The sequence below is a fragment of the Nestor notabilis genome, unplaced genomic scaffold, assembly GCF_000696875.1.
Source record: "Nestor notabilis isolate BGI_N333 unplaced genomic scaffold, ASM69687v1 scaffold4960, whole genome shotgun sequence".
Lineage (NCBI taxonomy): Eukaryota > Metazoa > Chordata > Aves > Psittaciformes > Psittacidae > Nestor > Nestor notabilis.
This window is the reverse complement of record NW_009911427.1, coordinates 2,021-22,794: the sequence shown is the minus strand read 5'-3', so window position 1 is coordinate 22,794 and position 20,774 is coordinate 2,021. Positions and strand designations below refer to the sequence as shown.

At 37.3% G+C, this 20,774-nt stretch overlaps 1 protein-coding gene across 1 annotated transcript; it reads right to left on the bottom strand.

Moving 5' to 3' along the window:
• Positions 1-5,191: 5,191 nt before the first annotated feature.
• LOC104405830 (protein yippee-like 1) lies at positions 5,192-20,030 on the bottom strand. Its single transcript, XM_010014666.1, has 4 exons — positions 19,684-20,030; positions 8,530-8,573; positions 6,998-7,106; positions 5,192-6,066 (listed from the first exon to the last, which is right to left on the bottom strand). Exons 1-4 carry the CDS (start codon positions 19,798-19,800, stop codon positions 5,977-5,979), a joined length of 360 nt encoding a protein of 119 aa, XP_010012968.1. The 5' UTR covers positions 19,801-20,030; the 3' UTR covers positions 5,192-5,976.
• Positions 20,031-20,774: the final 744 nt, after the last annotated feature.

The following is a 20,774-nucleotide window of genomic DNA, read 5'->3' as shown; positions in this document are numbered from 1 at the left end:
TAAAAACCAAACTCTCCCAAAATCCTACACAAATCCTTGCTACCAATTCCTTACTTCACTCAGGGTGCTCAAAGCAAGCAACTGTTGTTTTTAATCTGGATTCTACGTACCCTACTGGTTTATCAGGCTAAAAATAATCACAATGACATCATTTAGCCGACCTTGGAGTTAAGAGAATTTCCAGGAAAAATTAACACTTTAATATTCATTATTGAGTATTAATGAATATTCAATATTCATGTTAATGTTCATTAACACCTAGCACTCACCACCTACATCTTGTTCTAGCAAGCAAGTCTGATTATAAAGCGTTCCTTGAAAATTATTTATTTCACATGGTTTAATGGGATTAAGGATAATCCTACACCTGCTATTATAGAAGAGTAAACTAGATCACTGCAATAGTCCCTTGCTACAATTTCAAGAAATGTTAAAAGGATATTTTTACTATTACTATAAACAGAGCTTTTACATGGATTTGTTTAAACTGAGGTATTGGTTGAAGTCTTTCAAATTAATATGAAGCCTTTCACAATGGGAGTCCCAGTCAACCCTTGTTTTTGGAATTACAGCCATTAATATCAGTATGACCATCTTCAGATTGATCTTCAGAAGAAAACATGGCTTTGCTTGACCTACCAATTTCCTAAACCATCAATGAGTGCCATAGACTGGATTTTCAAACTGAAAAGGACCTGGGCGTTACAGTGGGAGCCAGGTTAAACATGAGCAGGGTGTCCCCTCACTATAAAGGAGCAAACCACATATTGGGGCTTCAGTAGGAAAGTAGCCAGCTTATCACAGAAATCCTCTCCCTCCTAATTAATCATCCGTTCTTACCCAAACTTCCTGTTTTGCACAGATTTTCCACTGGAGAATGAGACACTGTCATGCTTGCTGCTACAGGCAGCTGATGATAGAATGACAATCTCTGGGGAAGAGTTCGTATCCGAACATTGGTGGGAGCCCTTCACAGTTCCACACACAACACCCTGCACCACCTGCAAATACACAGGTGGAATAAATCTGAGTCAATATGTAGCTCACTGGGCTCTGGGAGTGAGACCACCAGTTTTTATCACATCTTTGTTACTGACCCACAGTGAGGACTTTTGACTGCACTAACACTCAAGAAGATCATTAGTCTGATTACAGGAACTACAGAAGTTCCTCCCAACCAAAGCAGAAATAACAGGTTGAGTGCCTGTGATCAGAGCTCCTCTGGTCTATAGATGACCAAGTTAAAACAACAGAAAGCACACCCACACTTCCTTCAGTTTCTCTGATGGTTAGTTTTGGGGTGTGCACAGACTTTGTTTTTGAAAGCACTTTGCAGAGGTTCCATGATTGGCTCAAAATGGGCAAAAGCTCTAAGAGTTGCAACGCAACTTTCTGTATCTTGGGAAGATTAGTGAAAGGAAAAAAAACATTTAGTGGCAGTCTTAAAGCCACAAAAATCATATTCAACCCATATTTAGAAGCTTTTAAGACCAACAAAGAGCAATGGCTTTATTCTCTGGCCTTATCAGAATAAAGCACGAGAAGAACTCAATCAACAAGAAAAGATAGCACAAAACCCAATAAATAACTCAACAAAACAATTGAAAGCTTTTATTGTGATACCTCAAGTAGATACAATATAGTGAAACAACAAATGATGTACAGTATTGCTAGGACAAAACAGCAACACAGCCATGTCACCTGTAAAAGAAAGCATTGTAAAGAGTTTAAGAAACAATGAGGCACAACTCAACTGCCATTTACGACTCATGCTTTAGGCCTTAAACCATCTGTAACAGTCCTTTTAAAACAAACCTCTGAAGTGTCTGTTCCTTTTGCAGTAAGTTTTTATACTGCTGGTTGGCTTAACATGAGTCTCAATGAAATACAAGTGTCCAAAAAGTTTAACAATAATTTGACAGCTTCTTCCACTCATCACCATTATCAAAGAATGGAGATGTTTGAAATTTGGTCTGTGAGACTGTAGGTCACTACTGTTGCAATCTGACTGCCGAGATGAGCGTGCAGAAAAACTCTACAAGCATTACTCAGAGGGAAGCATAAATCCACCAAAAATGGCACACAGCATTCACTAACTCTTGCACTAACTTGATACACCAATAAGAAATACGGATGACCACTTGGTTATGGGCGCAGCGATGACCATGTCAGAACCTCTGAGATTTTAATTCAAAGGAATGTCATAAACTGTGTTCCCCATGGGTTGCAAAAGACTGCAAGCATGCAAGGTGTACCCCCCAGACTGGCCATCATACTAGGACTTGCATGTGGGAAATTAAGATGGAATTACCACAAGCTTCAATTAATACAGTTTGTCACTGTATAGGTTACAATGAACAGGGGAAATTGATATTCTGGCCCTTTTTACTGGCAGATAAAATTGAGATTACTAGACTGCTAAAAGCATACAGCAAGAGTGGTTAGGTTGACGTGTCAGCAATCCCTCACCAAATTCTGCAGCTTATTTCACAGCAAGTTTGCAACTTAATAGAATCTTTACAGAAGGCAGCATTGCCTTTTATTCATCAAGAAAGTACTTAAGAGTGACCATCCAAAGAGTAACTCTGGTGTCTGGAGGCAGACTCAGTCCTGGAACACCACTGTTACAGCCATTATTTTGGACCTGAACAGAGAATGTGTGGTCAGATTACTAGAATTACATCAAATTATGATTAATTACTTTAGGACAGGCGTGGCTTTAGAGGTTCAGAGGAAAAAACAAAACAAGAACAACTTTCAATACATGTACATTTTTGCTAGCAAATTCCTATGCATCCCAATGAACATTTCTTCTAAGCCAGCTCATAGTCAGTTCATTTGGTCCAAGAAAGAGCCAGCAAGAAACAAAGGTTCACAAAAGCTTTTTGTTACAGTTTATAAAAAACAAAATACAAAATAAATGTTAAGACCAACAATAAAAATAACCAGTACAAGTAACAAAAGTGCTCAAGTTGGAGGGGAAGTAAACTTGCCCAGAGCAAAACACATACAAACTTTAAATATAATCTTTAATATATTACAAAAATTGGTTAGAGGGAAAATGCTTTAGTAAAATTTTTTTTCAAGTAAGTTTATTTTTCTTTCAAATGACTGCTGGAGGGGTTCAGTGACCAGACTGACCTCTTCACATCAGCCAGCAGCCATTGCTATCTGGATTCTACTTTCACCAAAACCAGTAACAAGAACCCTCTAGATCTTTGTAAGGGAAGAATATAATCATTGCCACTGCCAAGCAATACAGAAAGAAAATTCACATATTCCCTCAATAGAGTGAGTCGCAAGAATTGTTACATGGCAGCATGAAATAGCAATTCTGTACAGGTTCTATTCTTTAGTCCTCCTAAGCATCCACTCTTAAAAGACCAAAAAGAATATTGCTTTGTTTGGTTCTCTTAAAAGCCATAAACATCATATATAGATCATTAACTCTTTATGCCAGTAGTCTGAAGCTCTATGTGCTAAGCACTTGATGAAGTCCCAACCTTTGGCATCAAAGTTAATTAAGGTTTTGGTGAAAATGTCCAGTTTGAAATATAAACAATGCACTGAAAAAAGAGGTTGAATTTCTAAGTAAGAATCAGACTGTTACAGACAGCGTTAACTTACTAACAAGAGATAGCCAAACCCCCAATTTTAGAGAGAAAAATCTTTTTTACATATTTTCTTTCATTTCAACTCTCTACTGAAAAGCAGACATTACTTTTGTCTTCAGTCCAGTGTACTGCATCAGCAAGACCGTAGCCAGGAAGTAAGAAAAGCCCAAAGATGCACAAACTTCAAATAAGCATGTTCACAAGTATCAACATTGCAACTGGACTTTGAAGCCAACACAAATGTTTTGCTGATAGATGTTTTAGTGCCTTCTTTGTTGGCAACATACATTACAAAGGAGGAAAACAAAATCCCAAGAATTCCAGGTCAAAAAGATCAAGAGACAGGCAACACCAAAGCCCATCTTGCATCAATAATGACATTGCTAAAAAGGAGACTTGGAAGCCTCAGGATGTGAACATTAAGTAGTAAGTGCAAGCTACAAAGTCCAGATTGAACACAACTGTACCACCTCAGGTCTCCGGACAGAAACCCAACAGCTTTAACTACTTCTCTAATTCTTAACACTTTTAATTCATAGATATAGATCACTACAACATCTTGAATGCAGTTTAGCCAGCCTGCATCACAGAGAATGTGTACACACGGGCAAACTTTTTCTCACTCTTCCTCTCCACAAGGACACTGGAAAGCGGGTTTTAAGGATTTATATTGCCCCTACCCATTGGCATAATTTTTCAGGTACGACAAAATTTCTAAAGTGCAGCAGAGTTCAGAAAGCCTATGAGAGATTCCCAAAATCCTAACAGCAGCAACAGCACCTACGGCTAATTTTGCAGGTGCCATATTAGAATTGTTATTGAGAGAGAACGATTTTGTATTGCAAGGCTTCCATACTGTTCAGTTAGAGTACTTATGTAGTGTTAAAGGGTTTTTTCCAAATGTTTTTTCCTCAGTCATGAAAAGGATTAAAATACAAAAAGTTTTCAGAGCCTGTTTAATTTGAAAATAAAGTTAACAATTTTATGTAGGGCATTTCTTTCATAGTTGCTCAGAATTTGCATGCACAGATACCAACAGCTAATACTGTGCACACACTTCCCAGAAGTTCCTCTCATTAACTCATTCCGTTTAAGAAACAGCACAAGAACAAAAAGAGAAGGTGAGTTTCATATCTTTTTTTTATTATAAAAAGGTACTTGGGGATGATTTAGCCAGCAAACCAACAAACCCTTTCCCCACCCCCAAGTTTTAAAAACTATCTTGTTATTTAGTGAAAAGCTGAGTCAAACTTCCCTTCTCTTACTACCTCCTTTTCCTACAGGTACTATATTAATTTTCATGTCATAGGCTCTGGCCATTTCTCACAAAAATAAATATTTTTGTTCCAATGTAGCAGAAGCAGAGTACTTAAAGAAGCTTCCTCAATATCAACCTCTTTGTCCAGTGCATTGGGACTATACAGTTACATGGAACCAGCCATAAAACTTTACTGATGCACAAGTCCCTGTTACTGGCAAAGGTACAGTACCAAAACTTTTTTTAATACACCGACTAATTTTTATTTAATTTTCTTTTTCCAAAATAGAAGATGCATATATTTTTTTTTTCCTTTTTAATCTTGCAAGCTATAGTTTTATAAATTTCTTATCCAGCAAACTCCTTAGGGAATATGTTGGTCTTAAATGAACATATTCTGTAACATTATTGTTTTTGAATCCTTCTAAGGTATTTCATTAAGATACCAAACCTGTAGCGTAACTTTTCCTAACAACTTGAGATCTGCTAACTTCAGTCAGTGCAATTGAAATATTTTCCTTAAGTGAGCACTGTACCTTTAACCAATTCACCTACAAGATGTACATAGGTTGTGGTACACTCAAATTTAAAAAAGAAATTAATAACTACAATACTGCATCCTCTTCACTGCCAAACACATCAGAAATTGCTACATATAAAAAAGCACCCCATCCCATACATTCTTTCGGACTGCTCAGATATAGAACTTCTACAGGACTGGAGTGTACGTGTTTAGGCAAGAAGCATGCACAGCAGAAGGTAGCATTAAAGGCATAGGTCAGAGATAGATGCTAACCAGTAAAATCCATTTTCAATTAGTGAACTGTTTCTCTAGTCTGAGAGAGTTTAGAAAAAGGTCATCCAAAATGTTCCAAAACAACTGTTCACACAATAATACACGTACAAAAAGAGGGAACTTACACAAGGAGAAAAGGCAAACATGGCCTGAAATAGCCACTTACACTACACTACTCATTTGTGAGGTTTCAGAGTTCAGTGATATTCCCAGGGCCAATCTAGCCAAGCTCTTCCTTTACTTTGCGTTAGTCTTTGTAAAGCATGTTCCACAGAATATTGTCCAAACAGAAGGAAAAAGGTTATGATTCACTCCCAGCCATTGTCTTTTATCATGTGGGCAAGTTCAATGATAAATTTTCCTTCTTTGTATTTCTGACTGCTCTCAAAAGCATGTTCCTGGAAAGGAGAAAAATCAAGACACTGAATTAAGCTGGGGAAATAAGGTATTTTAAACACCAAACTTGCATTAAAAATACAAACTAGGAGATATTCCAGTTAACATCCCATATTGGTTACACCAAATCCACGGCAGGAGGGAAGAAACAAAGGATGAAGAGGGTTGAGAAGGAAATAGGAGTAAACTTTTCATAAGCAGAATCAGCAAATCCACTGCACAACAGATCTTGCTTTAGAACTTCCCTTTTTTTTTAAGTGAAGGTTAGGATATGGCATGTTATGTGTATTTCCTTGTTCCCAGAAGCAATGAAAAGAAGGAACAGGAACCTTTTCAAAAGCTCTCCTCTGTATTTGTCAGAGGGAATGCATGAGGACAATTTCTTTCTGTAAGATCTGAAGCTGTACTGAATCAATGAAGATCTCACATAAAACACCCAGAATCTAACATTTTCAAAACATGAAACTTGCAACAGCTGCAAGTGTTACAGGTAACTGTGCAAGTGCACAGATAACTCGTCAAACAACAGAATTAAATGCACATTAGTTGTAAGCAGTGTAAACATGCTCAGTACCGGTTATTGTAATACATATTTTTGCTATATGAGCCAACTTTTGCAACCCTAGAAATTAAAGACTTACTTTGACAATTTTTTCCATCTGGTTTAGTGCATGTGGTTGGTAATCTTGCAAAAAGATATTAGTATTAGAAAACTGTAATAGCTCCTATAGCTCATGCTTGTTTTGCAGTCCGGAATAACATAATCTACTACAGCATTCCAGTAGATGTAAAGCAGCAAAACTGTCCTGATACATACAAAAGCACTAGAGCTAACTCACCTAAACTATTGGTACAGGTGCTACTCAATGGCCTACTCAAGTATCTGTGCTTCAACATACAAACATTTATCGAAGATTTAAGTATATTGCTTACGTATTTCCATCCAAGAGTGGTTTTACAGTTTTCACAATAGATATCTGCTACAGCATGTAAACCTGTCAGAAGAACTCTCTCCTCGGCTGGACCACAGCCCACGTTTACCCTGAAAAAACCCAGAGAAATGACGTATTACATTAACTGGATGAGTGTTTCTTTTCTTACCTGTAATCCACCTTTGTTTTTAAAAAACTATTTTTTGTCTCTGCAGAGAAGTGCCTAACTTATCTAGTGCTGTAAAAGTAACTTCCTCTGTTACACTGAGCTGAAGGACAGGAACTATAAAGGGGTTTGGTTGTAGTTTTTCAAGTGGCTAGTCTGAACAGCAAACTGTGATGCCCACTTACTCCCATCAACAAAGACAGGCTAAATAGTTAAACTTTCGAAGAACAGAACACTAAGCAGTAACTGGACACTTCTACAGTTTCAGGCTTTTCTTCAAAAACAATTTGAGACCTCTATAATGGGAGTCCATACCAGTAAATCAGCACTGCTACAGCTGAATTTAGAACCAACTCCAAAATAGCAGCAAGGAAAAAGCCTCATAAATATTTCTTTGCTACAGATCAGCAGAGTAGGCCATGATGAACAAACAGCAATATCAAAACAAAACATCTCATAAAGTACTGCATCAAGCTAGTTTTGTAATGACTAAGGGTCTATGCAGAAACCATGAGGCAACACTAAACCAAGTTTTTAGGCAGTGTTATATTATGTTGCCATTTTTGCTGTTGTATTACCAGATTCTTACTACTACAATTATACTAGAAGTCTCAAGTCAACATTTAACAACTACATATATAAAAAGAATTTCAAGGATCTGCAATAAAATCCTTTGCAGTTATAGTTCCATTATCCTGGTCTAAAATAGACTAAGATGCTTAACTGCATTCCTTTCTCCAAAATGCTGAAACACATTAAACTGCTGAAAAATTAAGACAAAAATGCAATTCTGCATATGAGAAACTTAAAATAAATCCATTAGCAAATTCAGAGAGCCTTATATCAAGGGTAGGACGTGCCTAAAATTGCAAATATTAGGCATGATAAGATCACAGAGACCTTTTGCCCTAGCACATTTACAATATTCAAGGTCATTTAAGATGCACCAAGTTCACTGAAACATTAACCTGTAAATGTATCTATCACACCGGAAAGTTCTTTAGACTACAGCAGTGTTGTCTAAAGCAAATTTAGCCACACAATGTATTTTGACTTCTGGAGTATCTCAGAATAGCAACTCAATCCAAGACAGTTACCATTACGTACACAAAATGAATTTCACATTAACATTTCCCTAAACTTTCAGCTATTAGCAGAACTGCTTAAAATATAAGATAAACTAGTATGTGCAAAGGGACCCTTACAGATCAGCTCAGCAGCTCTGCTCTAACTATTGCTGGTAAAGCCAGTGTTGAAAAGAACAGGGCAAAGTGCAGCTACATTAATTCCTACTGCTTAGTTCTCCGGTTATGAAGCATACAAATAAAACCACACTCTGAAGGCAGCGTGCACAACAACATACTTACACAGAGTTAAAGAGGTAGGCTCGTCCCTGGCTTCCCTGGAAGGACTGCATTAAAAAAAAGAAAAATGCACTTGTTAATAAACACAAAAGCCCCCACCAAACAAAACAGTTCCAGAGGGTTGTGTTAGTCAGTATATACACATAATACAGATATAAACTATTTCAGATGAATGACTTTATACCAGTTCTTTACAGGAATGCATAGACAGCAAAGTTTTCACCCACATCGGATTTTTAGCAACTATTTTAACTTAAGTATTACTGTTCAAAATAAGACACTTATAATGCAAACAAAACATCTTTCCTAGCCTTCTGCAAGATACCAATTCTCGTTTTCCTAGACATCCTTCATGGTAATTATCTGCTTTTAACTCAAAAGGAATTATTTCCATCTCCTGTCCTCTCCCACTGCACCCAAAAGATGATTTATTTCAATTTTATTGCATCATTTGATGTTAGACCAGTGAAATTCTGCACCAAGCATAAAACTAGCACACTCTATTCAGGAAATGCATCTGATCAGTTTATAAGCTTGGCTTTATTTTAATAAAACAATTATCATCAAATGCACAAGCCCAGCCATATGCTTTCAAATCTCTCCCATTCCTGACAGATTATGGACAAAAGATGACTGTTAGACCTTCTTGGCTGGATCTAAACTAATGTTTTAGTTCAGAGCAGTAGTGCAGTTTTGAAGTAAAACCCCTAATCAATCACACGTTCTGGGGGTTGGTTTTGCTTGCAGAGCAGTTTCAGGGCCTGTGAACTACATCTTTGTTCCTACTGTACAAAACTAAACCAGAAGCTCTTCTACTGTGCACTCTACAAATGCTAATGAAGACACAAAGGCCTGAACCTCTGATCAGACAGCCTTGAGCTACAAACATCCTGGCAGAACTTGTGAGCAGACTAGATCCAACCATAGGTAAAACATTCAAAATGTATGTAAGAACATCACTGCTTTCATCTGTTTATATGTTCCTTCTGTATTAAATTACTTGATAATTTAGACGTAGTCGTTATTTCCCATTCAAACAGGATCACACTGAAATGGAGTTTATTTTTTACCTCTTTTCCATACTGAATTCCATTTAAAAAAAACATCTCTAAACTGCCTTAAAGTATTTTTTCCAGAATTTCCCTAACCTACTTTCAAAAAAATTAGTTTTGTTCATGTTGAAGAGAAAGTACAATTGTTTTTAAGAATCCTTGCAGTTCTAGTATTGAAGATCAGAGACCAACTTTTCAGAAACCTACATTAGATCAACATGGAAAGTTTTTGGAAGGAAAATCTTACCCTAAGTATTTCTGAATGGTTTTAGTAACAGGTGTGAACTATAGGCAGAAGGACCTTTCTCCAATGGATTTTTCTTCTGACACATATTTAGCTATACCATTAGAAGTCACTTGACACCAAATAGGTATTTTGATAGTCTAATGATCAGCAACACAATAACTGTTCTATCTTAACTACTTGGAATAGTTTGGGAAAAAAATTGTAAAAGGTAGATGTATATAAATGAACAGTTTTGGATCATCACTAACCAGATTATATACTGCAACAAAGAATGTTGGAAGAAATCCATGAATTTAGACTACTTTAAGTAGCAACGGTGGCATTTGTAGACATGTGGATGTGGCACTTTGAGACATGGTTTAGTGGTGGACTCAGCAGTGCTAAGTTAATGGTTGGACTCAAAGATCTTATAGACCTTTTCCAACCTAAATGATTCTATGACTCTATGATTCTACCTATAGCAAAGACAAAAGAAAAGGTACCCCTCCATTAGCCAGAAGTCTTACTTTTCACAAGGCAAGGAAAAAAAGATAGGCTACACAGTACAGTGAAAGCTAAAACTTCAGGTAGGACTGACCCTGAAAGGAGAGATTCAGTTCAGTACAGTCTGAACTGCTCTGCCAGAAAGTAATCCTTACACCTTCCTTTAAAACAAACAAAAACCCCAGTTCAGTTCTCCCAAGATACTTTAAACAAGCACCACAAAACTGGCAGAATGGTATAGAACCTACAGTCTGTAGTTTCTATACAATAAACATTGCTCTCTAAATTAGAGTCTCATGATCAATAACGAAGCAGAGAAAGCTTATTGTAGATGAAAATAAAAACTGTCAATGTATATACTCCCAGTGACTGTCCGTTACCAAATGAGTAACTAGCCTGAGCCAATACACATTAACTTAAGAGACAACTACAGCTGTGCAACACCAAAATGTAAGAAAAAAGCAAAGGGAACACTTTAATGGTTCTCTTACTCTAAGCCAACTTTAAACTAGAACTTTATTGTTCCATGTACCCAAAATTAAGAAAAAGAACTTTCAAAGCCATCATATTATTTTTTGTTAAGCTACTGTATAAATTCTTACAAGTTGCAGCCATTTCTCCTTGCTTTCAAAACTATGTTCTGAATTAGAAATCAAAAATCCTTTCTCAAACTGCATCAAGAATTACTCTCTCCTATTAAAAGTATCACGTGCTAGTTTCTGTATTTACATATAACTACACATGCCAATCATATATGTATTAATGTGGAGGGTTTTTTTTGTCTGGTTCTACACAATCATTTTTAAGCTACGTATATGCCATACTTGAAGTTCCCAGCAAGCTGGGTGGAAAAAGAAGAACCAAAAAAACCTCCAGAACAAATCAACAGTCAGAAGACCTATTGAACTATGATATGCAATTATTTCTGCCAAGTTTATGTTTAGTCTTGACTTAATATCACCTAATAAAAGCTCTCCTTTGACCCTGTATTTCTCAAAATTAAGCAGAGGGCAGCAGCAGGATGCCAGGAATAGCAGAAAATGCAGCTCCTTCCCTCTCTTCTCTCATAAGCTGAAAAAAAGTTCGAGCCAAATGAAATACAAACCACAGGTTGGAAAGTACTGCTTGTTTTCTTTTATCCTGATATATTTTTAAAGATTACTTTTCTTGCACTTTGTGCTTTTTTTGCCCTAAATATGCTGTACTTTCCCCCTCTCACAAATGGTCATATTCATTACCTTCAAATTTTCAGTATATCAAGGTAGAATACAGAAGCAACACAAACCAGAACCTTCTTCTAGGAACAGTGGTACAAACATCCCATTGTGAAAACCTCCTCCATTCCCACCTTCTCTAGCTTCCTGTTAGCAGAGTTGGGCTGATACCATCTTTCTTACCTACATACATGATGAGAGGCTAAATATCGTATTTACATGCCATAGAACAATTGTTTCTTTGCCCAGCTGTGAAGAGCGAGTTCCTCCATGTTTACATCACAGACAGCTTAACAGCAACCTGCAGCAACTTGTGTTACTGTGTTCTGAATACAGAACAAGGGTCTAGGCAGTCCAACCACAACATGAGTGTGTCATTGAGCATTTAATGCCTGCAACCCATCCATGGGAACTCGTATACACATACTGCAGTAAAGGCACTGTAAAGATACCAAATTTTGAATTCCCATGGCTTTTAATTTTTCTTATTAATTTCTTAACTCCTCAGAGCTTGGCAGGCATAGTTTCTTACTCACATGAATAGCCAAGGAGGTATTTTTTGTTCCCCAAAACCTGTACATAGATATACATCTGTCACATATGCGTTCTCCTGACCAGAGAATATTGATTAACATGTTAGGGTTCCACCTACTAACAGGTTTAAGAAAGATTTAATATCAGAGCGCTACTTCCTGATGCATCCCATTACTAGAAATTAAAAGACAACTCATTTCAGCGCTCTGCCTGCTAAACTTGTAGCTTGGCTATAAACAAAGTACTTTGCATAACCAGAAAAAATGAATACTGAACAAACATTTGTTTTTACCAGCACTAAGTTTCTCACACTCCGCACTGTATGATTCAGTTATACTGATATGAATTTTAAGAGACTGTCAGGTTAAATGCCTTGTGTGTCAGCTCCTCAAAGGAAATGAAGAATATTTTAAGTGGCAGTGTCAAGGACCAACAGGCATAACTCTTCAAACCAGTCTCCAGACAAACTGCTTTTCTACAGAATAAACATCACCTATGCAAACGCAAGCTTTTACTTTGCAAGGTGTGTTCGGCACTTCCAAGATTGCTAGCACTATACATAAATCACACCTAAACAGAACATTCTATTAAAACTAAGTCTTAAATGTGTCTTACCCAATAGAGAGGAATTAGAAAATAGTGGCAAGTGTGACCCAAATGTCATCAAAAACGACTCACATTAACCAGGATTTTAACATAGCAGCTGGGCAATTTATCAGCTCAATTAATATTTGCAGTTAAAGCAAACTTGCCTTAAGTCTGCTTTTGCATGGTCCTCAATTAATACTGCATTGATTTATGAATTAACTTTTCCCCTAGAAAATCCACATCTTTGAGCATTCCTACAAGATCCATAACTTTTTGTTTTAGCACAGTTGAAAGTATCTAGAATGTCTGATTGTATAAGCAAAACCGTTCAACTGTGCTAAGGTTAACTGCAAGAACAGTTTGGTATTTTCATCTTTTCAAGTCAAATGACAGACCTCTGTCATCGACACATTTTGTAGCAATGAAACCTTACAAATGTTTCACTTATACTCTAGTACATACCTGCAGAATTAGGTATGATCTATGCTTCTAAACTAAACCCACCATTACCTCCAACACCAGGAGAAAAGGAAATTATCAGGTAAACAGAACACGTATTTACTGCCCTAAGGCATACCTAAGGGCACAAGTTCGGGGAGGGAAGCTACTAAAAAGCGTATGCAATTAATTATTCCCCACAGATGGGATTGGATTGCATGGCTAGAGATCATGCTCCACTAAAAACATCCAGAGAAACTGCCATCTTAACATGTATTAAAGGTATGGCAGGCATTTTTATAAGCAAGTCAGAATGGCATTAACAGTATCTTAAGTGTAGCTTGGAAGCTACTCGTAACACAGAAAGACAATTTTAAAGACTGGAAATGAGAGAAATCCATAGTCCATGGTTTTTTTGGTTTCACTTTCTTGAGTTTCCTTTCACATTTGCTAGACGTCACTCTACAGGCTAAGATAGATCAACCTGAATTAATATTCTGAACAAATATGCAATTCCAAGAAATGTTACTGAGTAATTCAAAAGACAGTATTCTTAGGGGCTGTGTTCTTAAGGTAAACCAGAAACACAAGTTCCTCCATTTGATATTTTGCTCAGATCCAACTCCTTAATACTGTAGACAACTAGAGATAATGCTGCTCCATCATATCCGTCGTGTTAAGAAAAATGTAAAGATACATTTTCATTCAATTATTTACTAATTTTAATAAAGCCAGTTATAAAGTTCAATACGTAGAAAAAAAGTTTAAAAAAATCCACCCCAGAAACTGCGTGTCTGCAGATTTGGCAAACGGTATTTCCCAAAAAGACAATTTTGTCAGGCAGGACAAGTCGAGTTATACAGCATCTTGAATGTACTGCAGAAATAATTATGCCAAAACACAAGTAGAACACTTCCCTTGCACTTTCCAGCTCCTTTAAGCCTTCAAATCTATTCTTAGATGTTTTTCAAAGACTGCTTCACTTCCAAAAACCAGATTTATTTTTCCCCTAAGAGAAAAAAAAAAAACCACAACCCAAGAGAAACTAGAAGCGTCTTCAGAGAAAAAAAAAATATCACCAGAATATTTATGAAATTAGGCTCATTCTCAACTTTTTCAGCAGGAAACAAAAGAGGCCTTCAAGCATACAACAGTCCCAACCATCTTTCCAAGTACTCCTTATGTCATAAGCAGAAGGGGATTACCTAATTGAATCAAGCTAAGAACAGCATATTTACTTAAAGACAATAAATCTTTAAAAAGTTCATCTTGAACTCATCTGTTAAACAGTGGACGACAAAACCACAGATTGCTAAGTAAGGCTAAAAATGTTTTGGCATCTATTTAAGCTGAAGACTTTTCTCTCTCATCAATAATATAACAGCAGACATGCTGAATGCCTTGGAGAACTAAATCTAATCACCAAGGTTGTTCTTTTACACATAAGGTGCAAGGATTTCCCAGTGAAGTCAATGAGAGTTATGTGTATATATATATACCTTTATGCAGAACTTGTTCTTGAAAATATTGACACATCTAGTCTTGTCTGTGACTTCATATGACTGTTTCCCCTCTGGTCAGATTTGCTTTACAATGAATGAGACAGAAGAAAGTGACAGTATTTATACAAGCATCTGTACAAAGTAATCTAGATTTTCTTCCATCCCGAACATTAAGGTACAATGTAAGATGATTCAACAGTGTTTCAAGCAGGTCAACTTTGAGTAACAAAGCATTATCCTTTGCAATATATCCACTAGGTTCCAAGACCTCCATTAAGCATTTGTATTTCTTTGTTGGACTGGGCCTGAATGTCTACATTACTGGAACTTAGTGGGTACAAGCCATCCACAACTGCTTTGGAACTTTCACTCTTGAAGTGGTATTTGCCTCCTATAAAATTAACTGCTGTAAATAATCACTGCACATTTTCTACCATTTACAAGCAAATCAGAAGAAAGCTCTTTTAGTTAAGCCCTTCACAAAAGTTACTGCAGAATCACTTAAAGAGCAGTGCACACATAACATTTTGTACATGCCACACAAGTGGCAACCTCCCCTGGACTTCAAAGAGTGTTAGTTTCCCCTCAAAACTTAATTACATTAGTTTTTAAAATTGTTGGGATTTTCAGAATTATTAACATACAACGTTCAGTAGCTTTTCATGTGCTATTTGAACATTTAAAATCCAACAAGTACCTCCTATGGCATCAATTTTTGCTTTATTCTTTATTAAGACCTGTGACTGCTTGCTCATAGAGGTTACTTCTGAGCCTGCAGTCATAGTAGATTTGAGAAATACGCATTTGCTTCTTGAAAGAAGTAAGAAAGCTGCAGGTTCTTCCCCTGTCCTTTGAACATCCCCAGTGTAGTAAAGACTGGTGTGTCCTTTGAATCAGTGTCTTCCCCAGGATGACTGGAGTTATAAATTATTATGGCAACTGTTCATATATGTATGCATTTGTTCAGCTGTAGAGACTAATGTTTGTCAACATCTGTGCTAACGACTGCATCCTACTTTGGAACTTCTATATACTTGATCAGCCTTCTTCCCATTCCTCCCTTTTGCCCAAGTTCCTACCTTGCTGAAGAAAACATAAGGTTATAGAGTGAAAGTAGCTGGAGTGTACACTCTAATCATCAACCCCCAACTTGACCGCAATACAAGTTGAGTGTATTGCATGTATTGTAAGGCAACATGTTGAATCCTTTCATAGTTGCAGAGAAAACTAAAGCTACTGATAGTGATGAACTCACTTGTGCAGGTAACATTTTTATACCATCTTATTAGTCTGCATTGTTATTTCTAAGCCACTGCCAAGACTCTTGATTGTTATTTTATCACCATCAAGGACAGAAGTGTGGAAGAGGGAAAAATAAAAGTAAAAAAATAATAAAAGCTCTGTGATCAATTCTAAAGTAAGAAAGATCCTGCTCCTCAAACAGAGCAGAAATAAGATGAAAAGGTGATTCCTGTATGCTGTCAACCCTGACATCAACAGTTCTCAAAAACTGAAGAACTGCAAATCTGCATTCTGGGGACCAGAATCAAAGAGATGATTGACAAATATGCAGCACTCTGCTTTTCCAAGAGAAACGAACATTTAAGAGAAACACCACTTATTTTGTAGCATAGTTCATCTTTTATCTTGAACTTGGAAACATTATAATGTCAGGTATAACAAATGCTTATACCTCAAACCACATTAGAAAACTAATGGTAGCTGCTTTAAATTAAGAGTGTGTATTTTGGCTCTTTTTCCCCGATCATACAGCAGAAGAAAGTAACAATCACTATACACCCAGGAAATGCAGGGTGTGTAGGGGGGGGTCAATGAGACGCAAAGCAAGTGGTTATAGCTAGACAGCTAACACTGTTTGCTTTTATATGCTGAAGAGTATTTGTGGTGTTACAGTTCTGCAATGAGATTGTACAGTGATCATTTGGGAAAAAGCAAGACAACCTGTAACCAGAGCTCTAGCTTTTAATTATGCCCTCAAAGTAAGATTGGGGGATAAAATCAGGTAGAGCAGTCCAATGCTCTGCTCCATCAATAAATGCAGAACAGCCTGGAAACTGCACTGTTCTTCATTAACTTTAGGTTGTACAGAATCAGCTTGCCACACTTTGGGTTATTTTACATATTTTCACAGTGGCTGGGTAGTTACAGTAACCAGGATTCTAGATATTGGTGTAAATGAAAAACTCATTATCATAGAATCATAGAAAAGTGAGGGTTGGAAAGGACCTTAAGATCATCTAGTTCCAACCCCCCTGCCATGAGCAGGGACACCACACACTAAACTATGTCACCCAAGGCTCTGCCCAATCTGACCTTGAACATCACCAGGGTTGGAGCATTCACAACTTCCTTGGGCAACCCATTCCAGTGCCTCATCACTCTCACTGTGAAGAACTTCTTCCTTATATCTAATCTAAACTTCCCCTGTTTAAGTTTAAGGCCATTACCCCTTGTCCTACCACTACAGTCCCTATCCTAAGTTAATTGCGCATAATGTGCATTAATGAAAGGACTTTCACAGAAATTCAGAAACAGGATTCACATAAAGCAATTCTGAGATACAGTCAATCCTTTTACAGTTCTGTACACACAGACAACTGTCTAGTATGTTCCTTCAATTTTTATTTTCCAAGTTAACCTGTGTTTTCATTTAAAGCAACCAAATCTTACCTCCTCCCACCACTCCCCTTGCCACCCCCCAGGACAGCACTACTTATTTTTAATGATCCAAGTGTATCTTAAGATTGCTTTGCAGTTGTTCCATCAGAAGAACTTCTCCAATGTTAGAATATATACAAGTTAAGCTTAAAGGAAGGTGGGTTTTTTAAAGCTATGCTCCAAATACAATAGATGAAAATGTTCTTTTTATTTTAAAAAGATACAGTAAGATACACCTCGCATTTAAATGTATATCTAATCATCACACAGATTGAGACAATAAAACAAGAAATCTTAAGTTGACAGAATATGATCAGCCATCAAATAAGCATAATGTAACCCAGAAGTACAGAAACTTTAAGACATCTGCAATAAAAATTATGGAATCCAGAAATGAAGCAGAATTCTACCCAACATCCTTCCCAACACCATCAGAAACAACATAGAAGTAACTATTTCTATTTACTAGGTAGATTTTAGAGTTCTCCCTGGTTTGAATTGAGAATTTGATTTTTTTTATGTTTGAAATTTATGAAACTAATATGAACATGTGATTTGCTTAAGAACATATTCAAAATATTCTGCTAAAACTCCCAAGATCTTGGAGAGCAACTAGCTCATGTGGAAGCTGTGGCAATTCAGTCAACATGCAAAAATTTAAGTTCACTAGAAAAGCTTCCTGTTAAGTATGTGTGCTTGGATGGCATTTTCTCAATGAATTTATATACCTCAAGAGACACAGCTAGCAACGTTTCATTCTTTCTAGAGACATTTATAGTCTGAGGTTCAGGAAATATTAACCCCTCCTGCCAGTTTCTGGCCCAGAACACGCAGGAATAAAGCTATGATTGCTTGCAATTTAGAATCCAGAGTTTCAAAAATAAGCCTTATACTCAAATTCTGAAATGAACATGGAAACATATGAAATTTGAACAGAAGCAAAACAAAAAAAAGGGAGGTTTAGAATGGACATTAGAAAACATTCTTCACTGAGCCTGTGAGCAGGTATTGGAACAGGCTGCGCAGGGAACTAGTGAGATCATCCCTGGAAATGTTCAAAAAAAAAAAACCCACATAGATGAGGCCCTTAGTGACATGGTTTAGTGGTGCACTTGGCAGTCCTGGGGTAAAGGTTGATCTTAAAGGTCTTTTCTAACCTCAATGATTCTACGAAAACAAGTCCTCCCTTTTTTTTTTATCTTCACATCATTTTATACGTGTAGCAAGATCACTGTTTCACATTTGATTATGTCACATATGCAGTTCCATGCCTCAATACATGTACTAAGTTGAAGTAAAAAGCTGTTTAGGGGAAGAGAATAAAGGCAGAACAAAAGCAAGCAAGCAGTAAGCAGCACGGCCAAGAACTGTCACCAATTTTACTATTTGAATCAAAACATTATCTTGAGATATAAACAAAGATTAGTAATAAGGAAAACTGTACAGGGAAAATCCATTATTTCCATATAACCTTCAAGGGGATAATCGAACAGATACACTTTCTCCTTGCCCAAGGAAAACCACGCTTGAAAAGTAGCAGCAGTCTCAAACCCCACCATCTCTTCAGCACTCAAGAAGTAGCATCACCTTAGTGCTGCTGAACACACAAACAGGCAGGAGAAACAGTTAAAGGGTTTGCCATTAAAATTTTATTTGACAAAATAGTTATGTAGAAAGCAACCTCTTAAGAGGTTTGAAAAGCAACTGAAGTGTTTTCTCCAGTACACCAGTAAGAGCAAATTCATCAGGACCTTATCTGAAGCAAAGAATGAACCAGTCTGTCAAGTATTTATCCCAAACTTCAAGTCTTCCTACATATTTCATACATCACAAATCTTGGTCTCTTCCAGCAACAGGTAAGACGGACAGGCCTAGCCTGTTTCAAGGATCCACCCATCCACTAAGCATAAGCTTAGACAGTCCAACTATTCTAAACATCTCTGGCTAATCATATTCCTTAGGAACTGGTACACAACAGAGGCAAGTGTGTTTACAGATTCCTTAATAGAAACGGAACATGCTGAAACAGCCAGTTTTGTGACCTTCAGTCTGAGTCAAAAATAATCTTTATCTGGCATAACCATAACCAGAATAACTTCCCTACCCAAAGATCCATCTTTTCTTCTGATGTTTTCCTTAGAAGACTTTTCAGATATGACAGCTCACAAGCAGTACCTACCTGACAGTACACAGAGGTTGTCAGTATGGCGAATATATTAGAACAGCCTTTATGTCACATTGAAAAGTGTCCAGAATATACCCAGACCTCAGTACACAACAGGTATGACCCAAGAGTGAACCAAGGGAAGATACTCTGACATATGCGTCAATTTGCATCCCTTATCTAGTGGGAGCAGAGATACAGTGATAACCATTTTGGTTAACAAATAATTCATGAGGTCTCTAAACAAGCCACTTGCCTTGGAGATCAACTCATCATGATTGGCTAGATGGGCTCTGCAGTGGATACAGCTGTAGGTTCGGTGACAGTTTGGCAGGTAAGCCTGGAACGTTTTTGATTTTGTCATTTTTACCATCTCTGCTGGTGGCTCCTCACTCAGCTCAGGGCTGGCACTTGAAGAATTACAACTTTGCTGAACTCGCTGACAAAAGAAACACTGGAATATGCAAGCAAAAGCCGTTGTTGTTCTGGAGTGTGTGTGGCACTTTCCACACAAATGACAGAAGAGAAACAGTCACAACCTGTAAGTGAAAAGAGCAGGACAATTAGCAGCTTACAACAAGGCCAGTATAAACTTGTTATTCAACAAGTCTAGACATAAAGCAAAGTGTTATTTAGAGCAAATGCCAGGCTGCACTACAGGCCCCCTTTTTCTATGAAGCTGCACAATTCAAGTTCCATTCAATATTGCAACAAGCAGTTCTGTTCCACTAATGGTTACTACATCACATTTATAGCAAAGGAGGAGATTCAAGCAGTTCACAGAACACAAGCATGTTCTACAATATACCAGAAAGATTATTCAAGACATCCATGCAGAAAATTACAGCAAAAAGGCAGGGGATTAGAGAAAGCTAATTGTTTTTGAAGTTCAAGTGGTCAGTTCCGATATAGCAAATGACAAGGCATCTTGGAAAACACTTGCTAGGTCCAACATTAAGCATAAAATAGGTATCTGCACTTTGGCTTTCAGCAAAAGTCTTGCTGTATCACACCTGGCTTTAAGTCAAATACCAAGTAAGATGCTGCTGCCCTAGTCAAGGATCCATGTTTCCTCCTCTTTCAAGCTCAGCAGAATTATGCCTTTAGCCAAACACCTTTTTGAGTAGTACCCTGACCAAAGCTAGTTAGATATTTCCTCATTCTACCAGAATAGTCTTAATGAGTGCTACAAAAATCACAGCCAGATAATACAAGATAAAGTTCTACACAGAGAACAGCCAACTGCATTCTTAACCCTCAGAGTGCCTTTAAGAGGTATTACACACACAGAGAAGGCCAGACCTTCCTGCCACGCTGGAAAGGTAAGCCTTTAAGAGTCTGACTGAA